The sequence below is a fragment of the Neomonachus schauinslandi genome, chromosome 10 (assembly GCF_002201575.2).
Source record: "Neomonachus schauinslandi chromosome 10, ASM220157v2, whole genome shotgun sequence".
Taxonomy (NCBI): domain Eukaryota; kingdom Metazoa; phylum Chordata; class Mammalia; order Carnivora; family Phocidae; genus Neomonachus; species Neomonachus schauinslandi.
Window position 1 is genome coordinate 104,285,331 of NC_058412.1, and position 17,046 is coordinate 104,302,376.

General features: G+C 41.3%; 1 protein-coding gene across 1 annotated transcript in view; it reads right to left on the reverse strand.

Annotated features, from left to right (window-relative positions):
• Positions 1-17,046, reverse strand: part of PLCB1 (phospholipase C beta 1) — a 679,194-nt gene that overhangs the window by 142,443 nt on the left and 519,705 nt on the right. Inside the window, exons 13-18 of the mRNA XM_021688914.1 lie at positions 12,578-12,662; positions 10,931-11,108; positions 6,754-6,821; positions 4,793-4,889; positions 2,178-2,262; positions 391-515 (exon numbers count right to left, since the gene is read on the reverse strand). Of these exons, the coding sequence (XP_021544589.1) occupies positions 391-515; positions 2,178-2,262; positions 4,793-4,889; positions 6,754-6,821; positions 10,931-11,108; positions 12,578-12,662 (638 nt within the window). The remainder of the gene's footprint in view (positions 1-390; positions 516-2,177; positions 2,263-4,792; positions 4,890-6,753; positions 6,822-10,930; positions 11,109-12,577; positions 12,663-17,046) is intronic.

Below are 17,046 nucleotides of genomic sequence, written 5' to 3' on the forward strand. Positions count from 1 at the left end.
ATTTATTTATTTGAGAGGGGGAGAGAGAGAGTGAGCAAGAATGCAAGAGCAGGGGGAAGGAGAAGAAGACTCCCCGCTGAGCAGGGAGCCGAACACAGGGTTTGATCCCAGGACCCTGAGACCATGACCTGAGCTGAAGGCAGACGCTTAACCAGCTGAGCCACCCAGGTGCCCCTCTACATATTGCTTTAAATAGCATAAAAATTTTTCTTTGCAAATAATGCAAAACCACTAGAAACAAAGACTTGTTTATAAACTATTAAAGACAGTTCTCTCTGTTTTCAAAGGTTACCTTTTTTTTGTATGAAATTCACTGAAATTTGTTTCTTTTTTCTTCTGGAAATGTGGCTTTATAACAGAACGGAAATGAACTTTAACTGTGCTACTTACCCACAGTTTGAAAATTAAGTGCAACCATTTGGCAACCCGCATTCCAGAAGAGCTGAGGCATGTAGTTAGATGAATCCACACGGGTTCCTTTTGGATATATCCTGCTAAGCTGCATTTTGTTATATCTGGACCATCATGTTAAGTAGTGAATACAATTATAAAAATAATTAACCAATACTATTAACTGAGAGGCCACCTTCCTTCCTTCTACCATTGGAAAATGAACTAACTGTTGATGATCTCATTGGGCTAGTCGATGAAAAAGGTCAAAAACTTCCTGAACACACAGAATAAATGTGCTCTTATAATAGAAATATACTATCACCTTTGCAGAGCCTTGTGGGTAAAAACTAATGGGGTAGCAAAAATGACCGAGTCAAAGTCAGTGTGATTTTGTGGAGATTATTAAGGACAGGCTTCACGATGAAGGACATATGAGGAAGCTCAAGCATGTCTAAGTATGTGAGAGCGTGATATTGTCTTTGGCGGAAAGCTAATGTGAACTGCATGGCTATTTTTGAAGTGCTCTCTGCTCATTTTTTAACCTTCTCTGAGAATGCTGTTTGCCAAGACTGTGGTACTCTTTATAATGGATAACAAGGTAAATAGAGCACAGAAGGTGCTGACCTTGTTTTGTATTTGAGTTCCTCCTGCCATCAGTTTTCGATCCTGAGAACCATTAGCTCTCGACTACTACTACTACGTAGCTATTAAACAATGCTATGTTTTTAAAACTTGGCCGACTCTTCCTATTACCAAATTTGGCATAGGTTGGCTAAGGTTGTGAGCTTGGGCAGGGAACAAGTTACCTCGCTCTGTGTGTTGGTTTCCCTCCTTAATAGATTAAACAATCCCTACATTCTAGGCCTATTGTGAGGGTTCAAAGAGATAAGACAGTGAATGGAAAGTCTATCAAAGAGGCAACACTTAAGAGTGTGACTTTGTGTATGGAGTTTTACATTTGTTCCCTCTCCTGTTGTGGATGAGTTCTAAGGGTGACTTTATTTTTATTCTGGGACTTGCTTCATGAAATTGGGCTGTTTGAGGCATTTACTATTTATTACTTTCATGAAAAAAATTTAAAGACTTGTTTCATTTTTGATTTATGGATAAAAATTGTAAGTTTTTGTTGTCAGGACTATCAACAAAGCCATTATTGGTAATATATATTTATATTCTTCTTTTTTAAGTTTTTTTTTTTTTTGTAATCTCTACACCCAACATGGGGTTGGAACTCATGATCCCAAGATCAAGGGTCACATGCTCCTTTGACTGAGCCAGCCAGGTGTCCCAAAATTTATATTCTTATCATCATCCCAACTATCTTCTGATTGGACACCTATTACATGTAAGGATGTGACATGCCAAGAAAGTTTATATTTACATATATATATATTCTGTCTTACATACAGTCTATCTGACATATGTATAAAGTATATACACACATTTTACTAATGTTGTCCCTAACCCAAAAGGTTAGCCGTAAAGCTGGTATCACGGTTTCTGTTTTACAGATGAGGAAATTCAGAAAGATTAAGCAAATTGCCACATGAGAAAGGGCTTGATGGTGTGAAAATCACCTTGATTTTTAGCTTCCTTTACTGCAGAGACCAATGCGAGGCCACCCTCCCCAGCCTCGCCTATGAAACCTGAAACTGTTTCTCACACCCATGTGACAGTCAGAAGCCATTTCATGCATCTTTCTCCTTATTCAAGACAAAAATCAAACAAATGGCATATGGCTTCAACTGGGTCACTTCAGCCGTCAATCGTCAAATCAAGGATACTCTACAAATTCCACTGGAGACTTCGTCAGTTGCTCGAGGCCTTTGGTTTCCACGAAGGAAGACATTTCAAAACTTCTGTTTCTTTCTGAGTTCATGGCAAGAAAAACAGGCGAGAAGTAAAATGTAATGGTATAAATTATAACATGTAAGAAGTAGGCGCATGTTCAGTGAAGTTAGGGCAATGAATCCCCAACGTAACTTTATAAATGTATTTCTTTCAGTGAACCATTTATCTGTACCCAAAGTTGAGTCTTCTAGGAAGCTGTTTCTTCTAATTCTTACTACCTGAGTCAGCTATGCTTATGGCCTTGTATTAGGATGGGGAAATGAATTTTAGATGTGGTAAATGAAAGCTGTTTTGTTAAAAGAAAAGGAGCCCTAGGGGAATCTTTTGTTTTAAATCCATTCAGATTGGTGTCTCTGACTCTCTCTTTGATTATCGCATTGTCATTGCCTCAGTTTGTATGCGCCCCTTCAGTTCAAACAGCTAACTTGACATTAAGATCAGGGTATTTCAAAGCAGAAGAATCCTTGGAAATTTTCCAGTCTGATGGCCTCATTTTCAGATTAGATAAGAGAGGCCTGAGAGATGAATGTGCTAGAGGTCTCAATAGAATACAGGAGCAACATTTTTAAAGTGGAATCCAAACTTCCCATTAGAATGGAAGAAATAAAACAAAGTTATCTTAGTCTGTAAAGGCTAAGAGTCCAACAGCTTCTCTGTCCTCCTCCCAGCTAAAAACCAAAGTGTCACACACAATACTGAGGCAAGTGTGGTTAGAAAGCTCTCAGGGTTTTTTTTTTTTTTTTTTTTTTAATTTATGTTTATTTTGTTTTAAGATTTTATTTATTTGAGAGAGAGAGAAAGTGTGGGGGCAAGTGGGGGGAGGGGCAGAGGGAGAGACTCTGAAGCAGACTCTGGGCTGAGTGTAGAGCTGGATTTGGGGCTCGATACCAGGACCCTGAGATCATGACCTGAGCTGAAACCAAGAGTCTGATGCTCAACTGAATGAGCCAGCAAGGCACCTCAACAGTTCTCAGTTTTTATTTATTTATTTAAAAAAAATTTTTTTAAGATTTTATTTATTTCTTTCAGAGAGAGAGTGAGCAGAAGAGAGAGAGAGCATAAGCAGGGGAAGGAGTAGAGGGCGAGGGAGAAGCAGACTCCCCACTGAGCAGGGAGCCTAACGTGGGGCTCCATTCCAGGACTCTGGGATCATGACCTGAGCCGAAGGCAGCCGCTTAGCCCCTTAACCTACTGAGCCACCAGGTGCCCCCAGCTCTCAGTTTTTAAACAGTTATTACCTTTGAGTCATTTTCCCCTCTTTGATGCCCACTTTCCATAATTAAAGCCTCATTTTTCTTCCTAAGTCATTCCTAGACTCTTTTATCCATCTCCTTACCTTTCCCCAATTTAATCAACTCTACAGGAAACCCTTACTTCTCTTATTTTGGTCCATCAGAAACCTATTTTCATATGACTAGTTATTTAAGCAAGACTGCCAATTAAAATTCAGTCCATTTAGTAGGTGCTTTTGTAATGTATGTTCAGTGAAACACAAGGAGAAAAGTACTTGTTTGTCAATCTTTGGCCCATGCTGTTGTTAACAGGTTCTGAAAGATTATCAATGCATCAGTTCCTTCTCAACTTGGCTACTTGTCTAGGAACTTTTGACTCATGAATTAGGAAAACTCATTTTACAGCCAATGAAAGTTATAGAAATATAAAAATAACTACTTTAGGACATTTCAAACTGAACAACTTGCGGTAAGATGTAGCAGTACTTGTAAAAATAAAAAAAATGTTGAAATATTTATATATAAACTGTATTGAAAGTTAAATTCCTCATTGTAGAGATCTAGATACTATATACTACAAAGTTAAGGCTCTTTGGGTAAAATTATACACTTATACGTAAGTGTGTTACGTAGAAGCTTAGATTTTCATGTATTTATAAAACTATGCTTTATCAGAGCCTGCTATATTTAAGCAAAAATTCAGCCTTTAAGAGCACACTCATAAAAGCAGCTAAAATGTCCCAAGGATTCTCTTCATAGCATCTTACATTTCATCAAAAAAAGGGCAATTTCATAAAAGGGCTCTTTTCTTTAGGTGGGGGAAAGATGCTATTTTTTTCTTTGCATCCAGTACGGATGTGTACTTGGATGAAGGGAGAACAAAAAATGATGTGAAGTTAATGTTATCAAACAGGCTGGACAAACAGAATGTGGGTGAACTGACTGATTGTGTTCTATTTCTAGTCATCAGGGCTAACCACTTCTCTGGCCGCTCCCCTTCCGGGGGATGGGTAAATAGTTTATTTCAATACTGTCCCTTATCTAATGGAAGGAACGCATTATGTTGTTGAATAAAAACAACTGTGAAACTCTCAATTAGCTGTACTCTAGTATCTTTCAGATAACCGTGGATGGCCTACAGCCCTATTAAGAATTTTGGGGAAACATCGTAGAATAAACTTCTCACATGGTTATGATGGTCCACCCAGGCATATATTCAAGACTTTCCAGAAGAGTTCTGTTAAAGGTAATATTCTTTGTTCTAACTACCTTGTATTCTAGGCTACATTAGGGGTTCTTCTCCAGGGAAAACTTACTTTTTGAAGTTTCAAATGACTCAAACTTGACTGGCTGAATATAGTTCACCAGGTTAGACATCTCTTCGGTGGCCATGGCCTCGCTCCCTGCAGTCCCCTGGAAGCAGAATTAAAAATAACATTCCCAGAGTCAGCATTACCTTCCCAAGGATTATTTTTCCCAGGGCAAAGATGCAGGGACCCACGAGAGAGAACATCATCCCTCCTCTTCTGAAAATTATTGCCAATAGAAAGTTCATCACAGGAGAAAATTCGCTCATAAGTTAGGCAAGTGTGGGGTGGTAAGAGGGAGGATTAGGGACAGGTCCCAGTGTGCCACACCCCCCCACCCCCCCCCCCCCCGGCCCCGGCCCCCCGAATAAGAAACTCCCTTTTACTAAGGTGATTCAATACACATTACAATCTGAGAAGCACTGAGCCCTATTTCACCTGCCATAGCATAAATTCCTTAGCTGATGTCTAAGGTTAATACATCAAGAAATCAATAATTCTCTGTACAATATGAAAATTAGTATGTAGGTAACTGCCAGTGAACCAAAAAAAAAAAAAGTTGCCTTGTGGAAATAGGTTGGGGTGGGTGAACAGCTATTGCTTTTCTTTACAAACATTCATCTCTCCCTGCCTTCTTGGTTCCTGGGTGCCTAGTAGGCAAGCAAACAATTCAGGGTAGGGGTCAGTAGCTCAGGTTCTGGAGCCAGATGGCCTAATTTCAAATCCCAAACTCACCACTTAGAAGCTGTGCAATCTTGGGCAAGTTACTTAACTGCTCTGTGCCTCAGTTTTCTCACCCATTAAATTAGAATAAAATCTGTCGCGATAGCATCTAGAGTTTTGGGGATTATTAAATGAGTTAGTTGATGTGAAAGAGCTCAGAAAAGTACCTGGCACATGGTAAAACCTCATGTTACTTTAGCTATGATTAGCTATTACATATCACTTTGATAAAGTTTTTATGCAGTATTGACATGGACAGACCTCTGTAGACTGATCTAATATTTTCTCCCATTCTCAGAAGACAGAATGCATGGAGACATGATTTCTTTTTAAAATTTCTGTAGCAATATTTAGGTTAAATGTGAATTGGAAAATATTCATTTGCAAATGGACCATTCAATTAGTAAGACAATTTTAAACGATCAAGAATCAGTCATAAATGTTATGTGCAATTGAAGTAATTATCAGGCAGAACTACTTTACCAAGCATATTAATAGTTTTCCTCCTGGACACTGACTTGAAATTTAGTGGATGAACATAGTTAATCAAAACTTTAGACTACATGAAAGGAAGTAAGTACCAGAGGAAGAACATCATGTAAGAATAGCTTATCATTCATTATTTATCCCTGAGACAGATGCTTTCCAATATATTGGAAAGCAGATTCAGTATAAACTTTTGGACCAAGACCTTGCTACAACAAAATTTTAAAATTCCAATTGACCTATCCCAGATTCACTTCTAGATTCTGTGCAAATAATATCTCTGAGCTGATGAAATTCTTTGGGACGTTCGAGCTTACATCAATAAGGATCTCTAGTGGTTACAAAATTACAATAATGGAATGAATGTCACATTTCTGAACATTTCTCCCAAATCCCATGTCTTCTCTGGATTTGGGGCCATTTGACAATCCATTCAATTGCCTCAAAAATTGAAGCACGTGCTTGGATGTCACGAATTGAATTTTTGCATTCACCCTCCAGATACCCCATTTGATGGAAGGCAGTCTCAGCAGCATTGTTCATTATAGAGAGCTTTGCTCAATGCCATGCTAACTCCTTTAGAGACCCCAGCATGCATTTTCATTTTCCAACAGGGTAACCCAAAGTTTTAAAGTGAACTATGACTCTTTTGACCACTAGATGGCAGAAGGTGACCATGAACTGTACCCAAATGGCGCCTTCTGGGTGGGCAAATTAGGGGAAGCGCCTCTGTGACCCAAAGTCAGTCCCTAGATACCTACCTCATCCATTGAAGATTTTTTACAGTCATCATCATCATCGTCGTCGTCACTCTCGGTATCAGCTTCCCCTGTGGAATTTTAATAAAAGATCATGAGGTAACAGGTTTGAAGGTTCGAAGCACATGCTAACAGGTGCATTGCCAAAAATTTCCTTGGGTATTGGCCTTTCATGGTTTTAAAATTATTCCTTTGGATATTTAAATTTTATTAATTATATAGATAATTATACCGAGATTTTGAATATGGATTTTTTTCTCCAAGTTTCATTTGCGAATACATTTGAAATGCCCACCTTCTATTGAAAATGCTTAACAATTTTATCTGTATGTTTAAAAAAATATATGGCATCATCTACAGTTTGCTATGGTACACACATCCTATATTGATGTGTACATTGTCTTTCAGGGTCTCTATGACCCTAAAAGGGATAAACTATCTTGTCCCACTTTTCCCTCTTTTTCTGAGCCCTGACTCTTCCATGCGATGTTTGGCCAGTGCTCAGTGACTCTGTGGCCACTTTTCCAAGGCCATAGGGGACCTCACAGTGAAGGCCAAGGACAAGAGCTAGGACAGAAAGGGTGGGGCTGTGGCAGCATACCTAACTACACAAAGACTGTAAGCTAACTATTGTACCCTATGATTTGCCTGCAGGCTTATTTAATGGATGCATTGTCCTCTAAGCAATGCACGTATCTTAGAAAATGGCTAGGTCCCGTTTTAAAAAGCAGGATAAAATGCATGAACCCTTAACATAGTGATGCATGGAAATCTACTTCAATCAAACATAATTCAGCCTCATCTTTAGCCAATACACAGTCATTTCAATGGATTCTTTTTCCTCTCTGAAGATTTGGTGGTTGATTCTGCTACTTTAAATATTCATACAGCATGAGTTATTAAATTCTGCCACAGCTCTGGGCCTCAGTCAGACCCAATGATATCAGTTACGTAAAAAGATTTTCAAGTTAAATACTACAGAAAGCATTATTTGATTTGACTACTATCTTTTGGCATTCACATGGGGCAATGATAGGATGAGCCCAGTAGATGGCAATATTAGCTCAACAATGAGGCAACTTGCACGTGCAAGGCCCTCCCCCTCAAACCTTCTGAAAGTTAGCCGCCCCGTTTAATCTATATAAATGACACAATGTCCACAGCATGTCTTTGAAGAAGCTTATACATATTTTCATTTGGCTGACGAAGTTCAATCAATTACTCAATGACAGCAGTGGGCAAAGTATTCATGAAATATCTTTAGAGGGAAAAGATTTCTGGGACCAACAAATCATTATTTATGGCTTGTTTATTAAAAGAAAGCACATACAGCCACTTTATGATGCTGATATTGTGTTAGTTAATAAGATGAATCCATTATGTTTTGGTTAGAAAACATATTTATATAGAGACATGTTCTTTTAGGAAGTTGGCACTCAAGTTTTTTTAATAATCAAATGTGTTGCTCCAAGTTCTTTTAACCAGTTTTTGCTTTTTAATTAGAGAGGGGATTCTTTTTATAGAGCAATTTAAAAGTTTCTTTGGCAAAACCATTTACACAATGCTTTACAGGACCTAACAACACACCAATCATTTCAAATACTCTATCAGGTCATTCTTTGGTGTTTGGGGGGAAAGAAAGAACTTGTCTTCCATGAGTCTATGAGCAGACCCTGGTTTCTCCCTTATAAGTCTTTGGCAGGACCTTGGAGGCATCTTAAGACCCTAAAACCTTGCACCATTAAAAAAAAAAAAATCTACTTTATCCTAGTTCTTTAAGACAAGTGTACTGACAAAGGGCTGAATCCTGGAAAAGGCACCTGGCCAACAGGGGCCATGATAAATAAATTAGTTTTGAAATAAGAACCATTGCATGTTTTTTGAGTTACTTGAGTTCCCATTACCGGAGACCATCTACAAACCAAATGGTAAATTAGCAGTGCTCATTATTCAAGAGCCTACCTACCTATTTAAATGTCCAAAATTTTCCATTGAAAGAAAGATTGCACAACAGACCATGGGGCTAGCTTAGGAAATCTACTGAATTACTAACAGATTGCTGCTTTTTCTTTGTATTAAGCAATGATGTTCACCGCCTATAAAAATCGTTATTTGTGTTATGCATCCAGTTAATAAGAGGGACAGAACTGATAGGGAGAACAGCACACAGGAAAAAAGTTTCTCCATGCAAAGGAAGACCTGCTTTCCTCCCTGGATTCGAGAGGTTCAAGAATTATGCTAGGTAGCCTCTTAATAATATTTCCTCCAAACCTTCAAAAGAACATTCATACTGAGAACACAACTGTTTTTGAGAAGAGATTCGGAATTGCATAATAATGTTTGAAATACACATTCAAAAACTATCCCCCCATAAAGCCTTTCAAAGAATTGTATAATATCTGTTGATAAGGATTTTTATCTAACCCATAAAAGATATTGGCCACTGAGATGGAAAAATTAAAAAAAAAAAAAGATAAATCAGTGTCTTGGTCCACCCCCCCCATTGTCCTAGAGTTTATATTTTAATTTAAAAAATTATTCTGAAGTCTTTTAATTGACATATGATAGGTATATAGAGAAGTACACATACTTGTACGTGTATAGAGTGATGAATTTGCACTGACTACGCAGACCTTAGTAACTGTTACTGAGATCAAGAAACAAAATAAAACCAGTGTCTAGAGGCCTCCTCGGATCCCCTTCCAGCCACTTCTTCAAGGGTCACCATTTCCTGACTTCTAAGTGCATAGGCTCATTCTGCCTGTTTTTGTACTTTATATGAATGGAATCAATACGGCGGATACTTTTTTGTATTTGATTTCTTTTACTCAACATTATGTTTCTGAGATGTAGCCCTATTCTTGTGTGCAAAGGTAGATCGTTACTGTTGCATATTATTCCACAGTGTGAATATACTACAACCTCTTTATCTGTTGATGACATTTGGTTGGTTTCCCGTTTTTAGCTGTTGTGAGCAGCGTTGTGTTAAGCAATTCCTTGCATCTCTCTTGATGACTGTCTATAAACATTTTTGTCCGGTATATGCCTAGGAGGGGACTCCCTGGGGCAGAGGGTGTGCATATGTTCAGTTTTTGTAAATACTGCCAGTTTTCCAAAGTGTTCCAATGTCAGTTAAACTTTTCATTGAAGAACTTCCTAGATTCAAGCTTCAAGCTTCCTCCCCTTATTCACCTTCCAATCAGGAGAGCTTCCTAATGCCCTTTCCAGAATGCCAAGATTCTGATTAAAGCTAGAAGAGAAATCAGACTAAATGACAAGCAATTCAAAGGAAATGGGGTGACCACTTGGAATTCTTTTCTCATCAACCACAAAAATCTATTTCAACTTAAATCTAAAAGGAAAATTAATGATATTAAGCATCACCTAGGAGCTTTGACAGATAATTCAAGTAACTTTACCTTTTTACATTTTAAAAGAGATCTATAAAATATGGATAAGTGGAATTGCCCAGAACTCTTCAGCATATCATCAATGATAATATATCCGGTGAATGTCTGGTGCCCAGACCTAAGTGAATGTTAAGGGATCACTGTCCTTGAGAAGTTTAAAATCACGGGGTCAGTTTGAAGATGATTTGGCCAATGTGCTGGACAGAATCATGGCTCCCCCAAATGACCACGTCCTGGGAATATGTCTTGTGTCCTGTGAATATACGGTGAGAGGGACTTTGCAGATAGATTAAGGAACTGAGAAGGGGGAGATTATCTTGGATTATCCAGAAGGGTCCAGTGTAATGGTGTGAGTTCCTAAAAGGAAAGGACCTTTCTTGGCTGTGGTCAGAGGCCAGTACAATGCCAGAAGTGAGACGGGGCATTGCTGGCTTGACACTGGGGAAGGAGCCATAAATCAACAAATGTGGGTGGCCTCTGGAAGCTGGAACCAGCAAGGAATAGGATTCCCTAGGGCCTCCAGGAAGGAAAGCCGCCCCGCTGACACCGAGAGCTTAGCCTCGTGAGACCTACGTGGGCCTCCCTACCTACAGAACTGGAGATAATACGTGTGCATAGTTTTAACGAGGCCACCCAGTTGGTAGCAGAAATAGAAAAACCAGCGCAGTTTTAAAGCGCGTCCAAATAGGAATGTTCAATGTCCTTCTACGTTAAGTCAGCGCTTCTGAAACAAGAGTCAGCACAGGAAACAAGAGTCCCTAACCCCTTACCAGCTCCTGGAGATGAGGACTCGAACACGCTGGAGGAGTCGCTGTACGTGTTGGAAGCTTGTTCTGAGAGCTTCTTTTTGCCACTTCCTTCTGACGACTTGTGCGATTTCTTCTTATTTTTCACCAAAATTTTGTACATTAAGTCCATAGGGCTTGGAAGAGGAACTCCAGATTCCAGCTAATGGAAAAGAAAAGCGCCTTCTGTAAAAATATCGCACCATTAGGGGCGCCCTGGCCGGCTCGGTCGGCAGAGGGTGTGACTCAGGATCTCGGGGTGGTGAGTTCGAGCCCCGCGTTGGGGGTAGAGATGACTTACAAATAAAATCTTAAAAAAAAATATTGCCCCTTTCTTTCAGCTTCCCTCCCCAAGGCGCCAGGATGGTGTTGGACACCAAGAGCTTCTAGATTATTCATTACTACCTTCAGTACAGCCCAGTAAACTCTTGTAAGTGTGTTTTGCTGTTTCGCAGTTCTTTATTTTTTCACATGAAAGGCATATTTTAATTACTGAACTCTTTTTTTTTTTTCCCCATAACAAAATCCCCATGAATAAGACCATCGAAATGTACTGGGAGACTTGCTAATCCAAAGGTTCAGGAGTTTGCTGTGGACCCTAAATCCAACCATTTTGGGTTCGGACAGATAGGAAGGCCCTGCCTTGGATTTTCAAAGGAGGGAGGCCAGTTAGTGTGGCGTCTGTCAGGAAGGGTTGGTAAAGATGGGCAGGAGCTTCCAGGCAAGCATACAGAATCAACCTTTCAGATGCAGTTTAAAAGGAGGAAACTCCCCCTCCTCCCTCCCGCCATCCAGAACTCCGGAGCTAAGCCGCACATGTCCTTGGCATCAGCAGGACTGGACTGGTGGCTTCACATTTCCTTGCAGCCCCGAGATTCAAGCCACCCTTATTGGCAAAGCTTATTTCTTGTGTTTCGAGCTTGCATGGCTAATGAGAAAAATCAATTTCCCATGAGAGGGTTGTTAGATATTGTATCAGAGAGCATGCGTGCAAGTCCCCAGATGGGTTATTTTTAGATAGTTCAGTGAACTCTCCTACACTGGTCCTTTATTCTTCCAAGGATTCTGGAGATTGGTATGAAGCCATGTACAAATGTGTGGAGACAAGGGAAAAGGGTTCAAGAGGGAGAGGCTACTTTGAGGTATTCCTATTGCTTTCCTTCCCAAAGCAGGGATGCTATCAGGGCAATAGGAGCCCTGAGTTCCATGAACAGGCACAGGCAAGGACGTGAGGAGTGGATGCAAGGCCAGAAGGGGGTGTCATTGTGCCACTTGCCACATCCCATTTTGCTCCACCATATCTCTCAAAGGGTGTGATAAGGTTCCTGGTTGGTGATCAGAGCCCCGTCTGCCCGGAATGTCTCCGCGGCTGATTGTGATGGGGGAAGGGGGGATTCTGTAGTCCTGACAGTCACATGGGTCAGAGGGGGAAGGAGAAGATGGAGGGTACAGGAAGAAGACAGAGGCATTTCTTTCAGCCTCAGCAGGGCACACTGAAGGTTTCCTCCTGGTCAGACTTCATTATCAACTGAATGAATCTTACTAAGCAACACGGAAAGGATGTAAGGAAGTCCCCGCCCCACCCCCAACTCCAGGGGCATTCCTTCAAGGGTAAACCTTGAAACTGCTTACTGGGTATTTTTCCAGTGGTTCCATGAGAAGAGCGTCTCCAAAGATCAGTCGGCAATACTCCGCCATCTTGGCTTGCTGCTTTGGGCTAAGGGGAATGAGAGAAAGAAAGCAAACAAGGAGGCTCATTTAAAGAGTTTGGACAGGATTACTTTTCGTTATTAATTATAGAAAGAGGAGATTCCCTCTCTTACCCTTCGGGATTAGTATTTATCATTCTAACCCCCTTGTTTATTATCCTGACTTCTGTGAATTTGAATACCACATGGCAGGTAGACAGTGAAAGCTATTCCTAAGGCTGGTCTCCATAGACACAGAGGGAGAGTATAGCAGGTCATTTGCCAGTCACTGGATTCTTGAATGTCTCAGAATTATGGGCTCAGTTCCTTTTGTTCAATTTCCTGATTCTAAGTCAAATGCAAGACCTTGGGGGCAGAACTCATCCGTGAGTCCGGGTGAATTCTTGGTTGAGATTTGTCTAACCTGCAGAGAGCTAGGCTGTGGAGGAGTGTTTTTAAGGGGGTGAGAGAGGAGGAGAGGGAGGAAAAGAGGGGGAGAGAGAGAGAGAGAGAGAGAATCTTAAAACACAGAAGGGCCGTCAGGCAGAAGTGTGTCCACTTGGGAGGGGATCCTGGAGGAAAGGTAAAAGAAGCAGGCACATTGGGGAAAGGTGTCTGCACCCCTTATGTGCATAATAGGGCAGCAGAGGTGGTGTCAGCCTGACTATGGACCAGGAGGAATCTGGTCTGATAGACAAAGGCTGGAGCTGTAGGCTTTGCTGAGCTGAGCTCCAGGCTCTCAACCACTCTGGATCTATAAAATGAGGATAATAACTGTTCTTGGAAAAGGACAGAAGGTGCCGAGAAGATGAAGTGGAGTAATGGTTGCAAATGCCTTTGACCCGTTTAAAGAGTGGGGCAGATGTAAGATGATCCAGGGTTAGGAGGCAGCCTCCACTCAGCTGGATGACTTGTGCACTTGCTAACACAGAAACAGTCGATGCGAGGGAACACCTGCATCTTTCAATACTCCTGCTTCCTTTGACCTTTTAAAAAGCAATAACATTTTTTTTCTTATTCTGTAGAATGTTAAATATCATTACAAAGGTATCCAATTCCACTGGGTTTTATGGACTGTGAGTTTGATCTACAGGCTGTCAAACTTGATTTCCAATAGTTGTCTCTGTCTGCTGTAATGTTAATACATTTTAGCAGAACTGGGATTATAATAAGAATAAGTAAGTGATAAAAAAAAGTGATAAAAAAAGTCTTCTCTACTACAATTCAAATCAATTATAAAATGTGATTCTCTCTTTCTCTCTTCTGTAACTATTAAGCCTGGATCATGGACTGGTTCCCCCCCCCCCCGGGAAGGGGGTGCTCTGGGGATTCAAATTGTATTGCAATGGTCCACAGGGAAAACCACTTTTTATATCCTTTTTTAAAGGCATATAGTTTTTGGGGTCAAGTGAGTTCTCTGGGGTCAAGTGGAAGCCCAAAGCCACTGCTTTGTTGGAACTGCAGGGAGAGGCGAAGAGAATCAAAGAACTTGCAAAGCCCTGCAGAACGACCTCCTAGCTTCTCGCCGTCGTCCTTTCTTGACCTATAGGCGATTTTACCGTGTGGCTTATGCAGCCCTCAGAATATTCCTCACCAGGATCAGGGAGAGGGGAAAACTTGCCACCCAGAGGACTGATCCTAAAAAGCATGGGGGTGGTTGTTTAAGGACAAGTCACTAGAAGTTGGGGAGCAAGCAGAGAGGTGGCTGATTTGGCAGAGCAGTCTGGGTATCCTCTGTTCAGATGCTGTTGCTCAAAGGATGACTAGCCCGGGGGCTCAATAAAGCCAAACAGCTCTGTGGCTGTAGCTGCGACAAGTCCACCTGTGCCCGGCCAACTCGTTCCAGGCTGCACAGGAGAAACTGTCCAAACCCTTCATTTCGCTTTCACAGAATGACGCTACTCAGTGTCACAGAGCTTTGCTACTCCAAGTGTGGGCCACAGACCAGTAGCGTCAACATAACAGCACCTAGAGCTGGTCAGAAATGCAGATTCAAGGCCTCCAGTGCAGATTCTGAGTCAGACTCTCTGGAGAAGTGGGGCGCAGGGGTCTTCACAGACCCTCTAGGTGATTCTGATGCATGCTCAAGTTTGAGAACTGTTGTGATAGATTAAAATAAGTCAGCAGGTGCTGAAGGAGATGACATTTTTCTTGAGTGTTGGAACTTGGGAGCCCCTAGTTCCTTTGACCAGAGACCTAGAGTAAAAAGAGAGAGTTTTACCCTAATGCCCTGCTTTCAGGAATTTTAGGGGAGCCATATTCACACTAGTGGAGGGATTTTGAGGCGATGTTCCAGGTGTCTCTAAGCAGGTGACAGGCAGAGTCCTCTGTCCTTTGTCAAGCTGTCCCCAAACCAGGCCCTAGGAAGGATTTTGCTGGAGCAAAATCTTGCCTGATTCCACTAAAGAATCACTGGAGCTGTTAATGCTGCAGGTGGTAGGGCCAAGGGCCAGGCCCTGATTCACTGAATTGGGAGAGGAATCCTGAAACCTGTATTTGTAACAAGCTTGCAGGCAGCTCTGATGCGGGTAGTTAGTGGACTACAGTGTTTAAAGTAATGCTCTGACACTTCATCCAAATTACCTGGGGTCTTAAGAAAATGACACTTCCTAGGCAGCATCAGCGTGGGGCCTGAGATTCTGCATTTCTTTCTTTCTTTTTTTTTTTTTTAAGTAAACTCTACCCAAAACGTGGGGCTCAAACTCATGACCCTGTGGTCAAGATTCGCATGCTCTATTGACTGAGCCAGCCAGGTGCCCCGACTCTGCATTTCTACCAAGCTCCTCAATGATGCAGATGCTGCTGGTCCGCGGATCAGGCACTCTGAAGAACAAGGATCTAAATCTGACGTTTTCAAATTTGCCTCAAAATCAACTGAGGTGAAGAGAACAAGAGGGAGTTTTCCAAGAAAAAGTAAAATGGGTTACTTGGTAATCAGGCTGTTCACACACACACACACACACACACACACACACACACACCTGTCAGGAACCGAATCAGAGCAGAGAGGAGAGTGAATAGACAAAGTCAGAGGAAAACCAAGCAATTTTGTGGGTCAAAACTGCAGAAATAAAAGACATTCACATTGCAGTTAGAGAGCAAGAAAAAAAAAAAAAATCCTGGGGCGCTCAGAGCATCCACATCAGCTACTGTGGAGACGAAATGACAGGAAATACTCACAAATACATTTTGAGCTTCAGGCCATAGCAGGCACATCTGGGCATAGTCACATACCCCTAAAGTGGAGGCACCTGGCCCAGTGGTCAGTTTTCCGACCAAGGACTGCGCCCCATGAAATGTCATGGTGTAAATCCTCCACATTGAACTAAACCAACCTCCTTCTTTATAGAGGAGGAAGCTGTAACCCTTGGAAATTAAGGACCTTGTCCAAAATCTCCCATTATCTGTGGTTGAACCAGAGCTAGGGGTTACTTTGTTTGAGTTTAGTGTAGAATCCTTTTAATGAAAATGCTAGCTTATAAATTAGGTGGAGCATCAGAGTTAGCTAGGGCCTTTTTTTTTTTTTTTCTTTTAAGATCTCAAAGTCTCATTTCTACAAATTCAAAATGGGGTGTGGGAGTATGGTTCAGGAATCTGCATTTTATGGGATTCTGATGGAGCAGGGAGAGAAGGATGAATTGCCAACACCTAATGGCAGACCTCCCTTTGTTGTTCGTAGATAGGGAATTTCAAGTACTTGGAGGGAAAATAAAAAATCCAGTAGATTTCTTCCTTTCTTCCGGGGTGAGTTTGTTTTCGAAGTGTGGCTCAAAGGACCCTGACCCACAGTTCTGAATCTGGCATTTTGTAGATGCAGCACACCGGAAAATGAAATGGTCCACTAGAGATGGCAAATAGGTGGCGGATATTTTTTGTGGGGGGGTGTTTCTTGGTCACTGTGTTGCGAAGGATTCTGAGGTTTATTTCTAGGTGTGGGAAAGAGGGCTGCACGTGAAAAATGATGACTGCCACTGGGTTCAGCATTGAAGTGAGGTGGCCCACATGTCAAGCATGGGGTTTTACTAGCAAAGGGAAAAAGCTTACCAGTTTTCTTTGGGTGTGTGGTAATCCTCACAGGAGAGGATTGAAGCTGAGCGATTTTGACATGTGAAGCTCCAGGATCATGGAAACATGAAACAAACAGCTTTCCCCCACGATAGACCTCAGTATCTTACTATTTCACTGCCTTAGGTGTATCTCACTGGTTTGGGGTAACTATCATGGCATCCTGTTTTCTTTTGTGACATATGAATTACTAATAAACTTTTAATAGCTAAATATCTCATTTTTAAACCAGAAAGGACAGTATCATGATACTGTCTTCTTGCTTTTGTGTGCAATGCAAGGTTTGGTTTTCATACCCTATTTTGGCTCCCTATGGGTTTGGTGTTGAAAAACCACAAAAAATGTCCT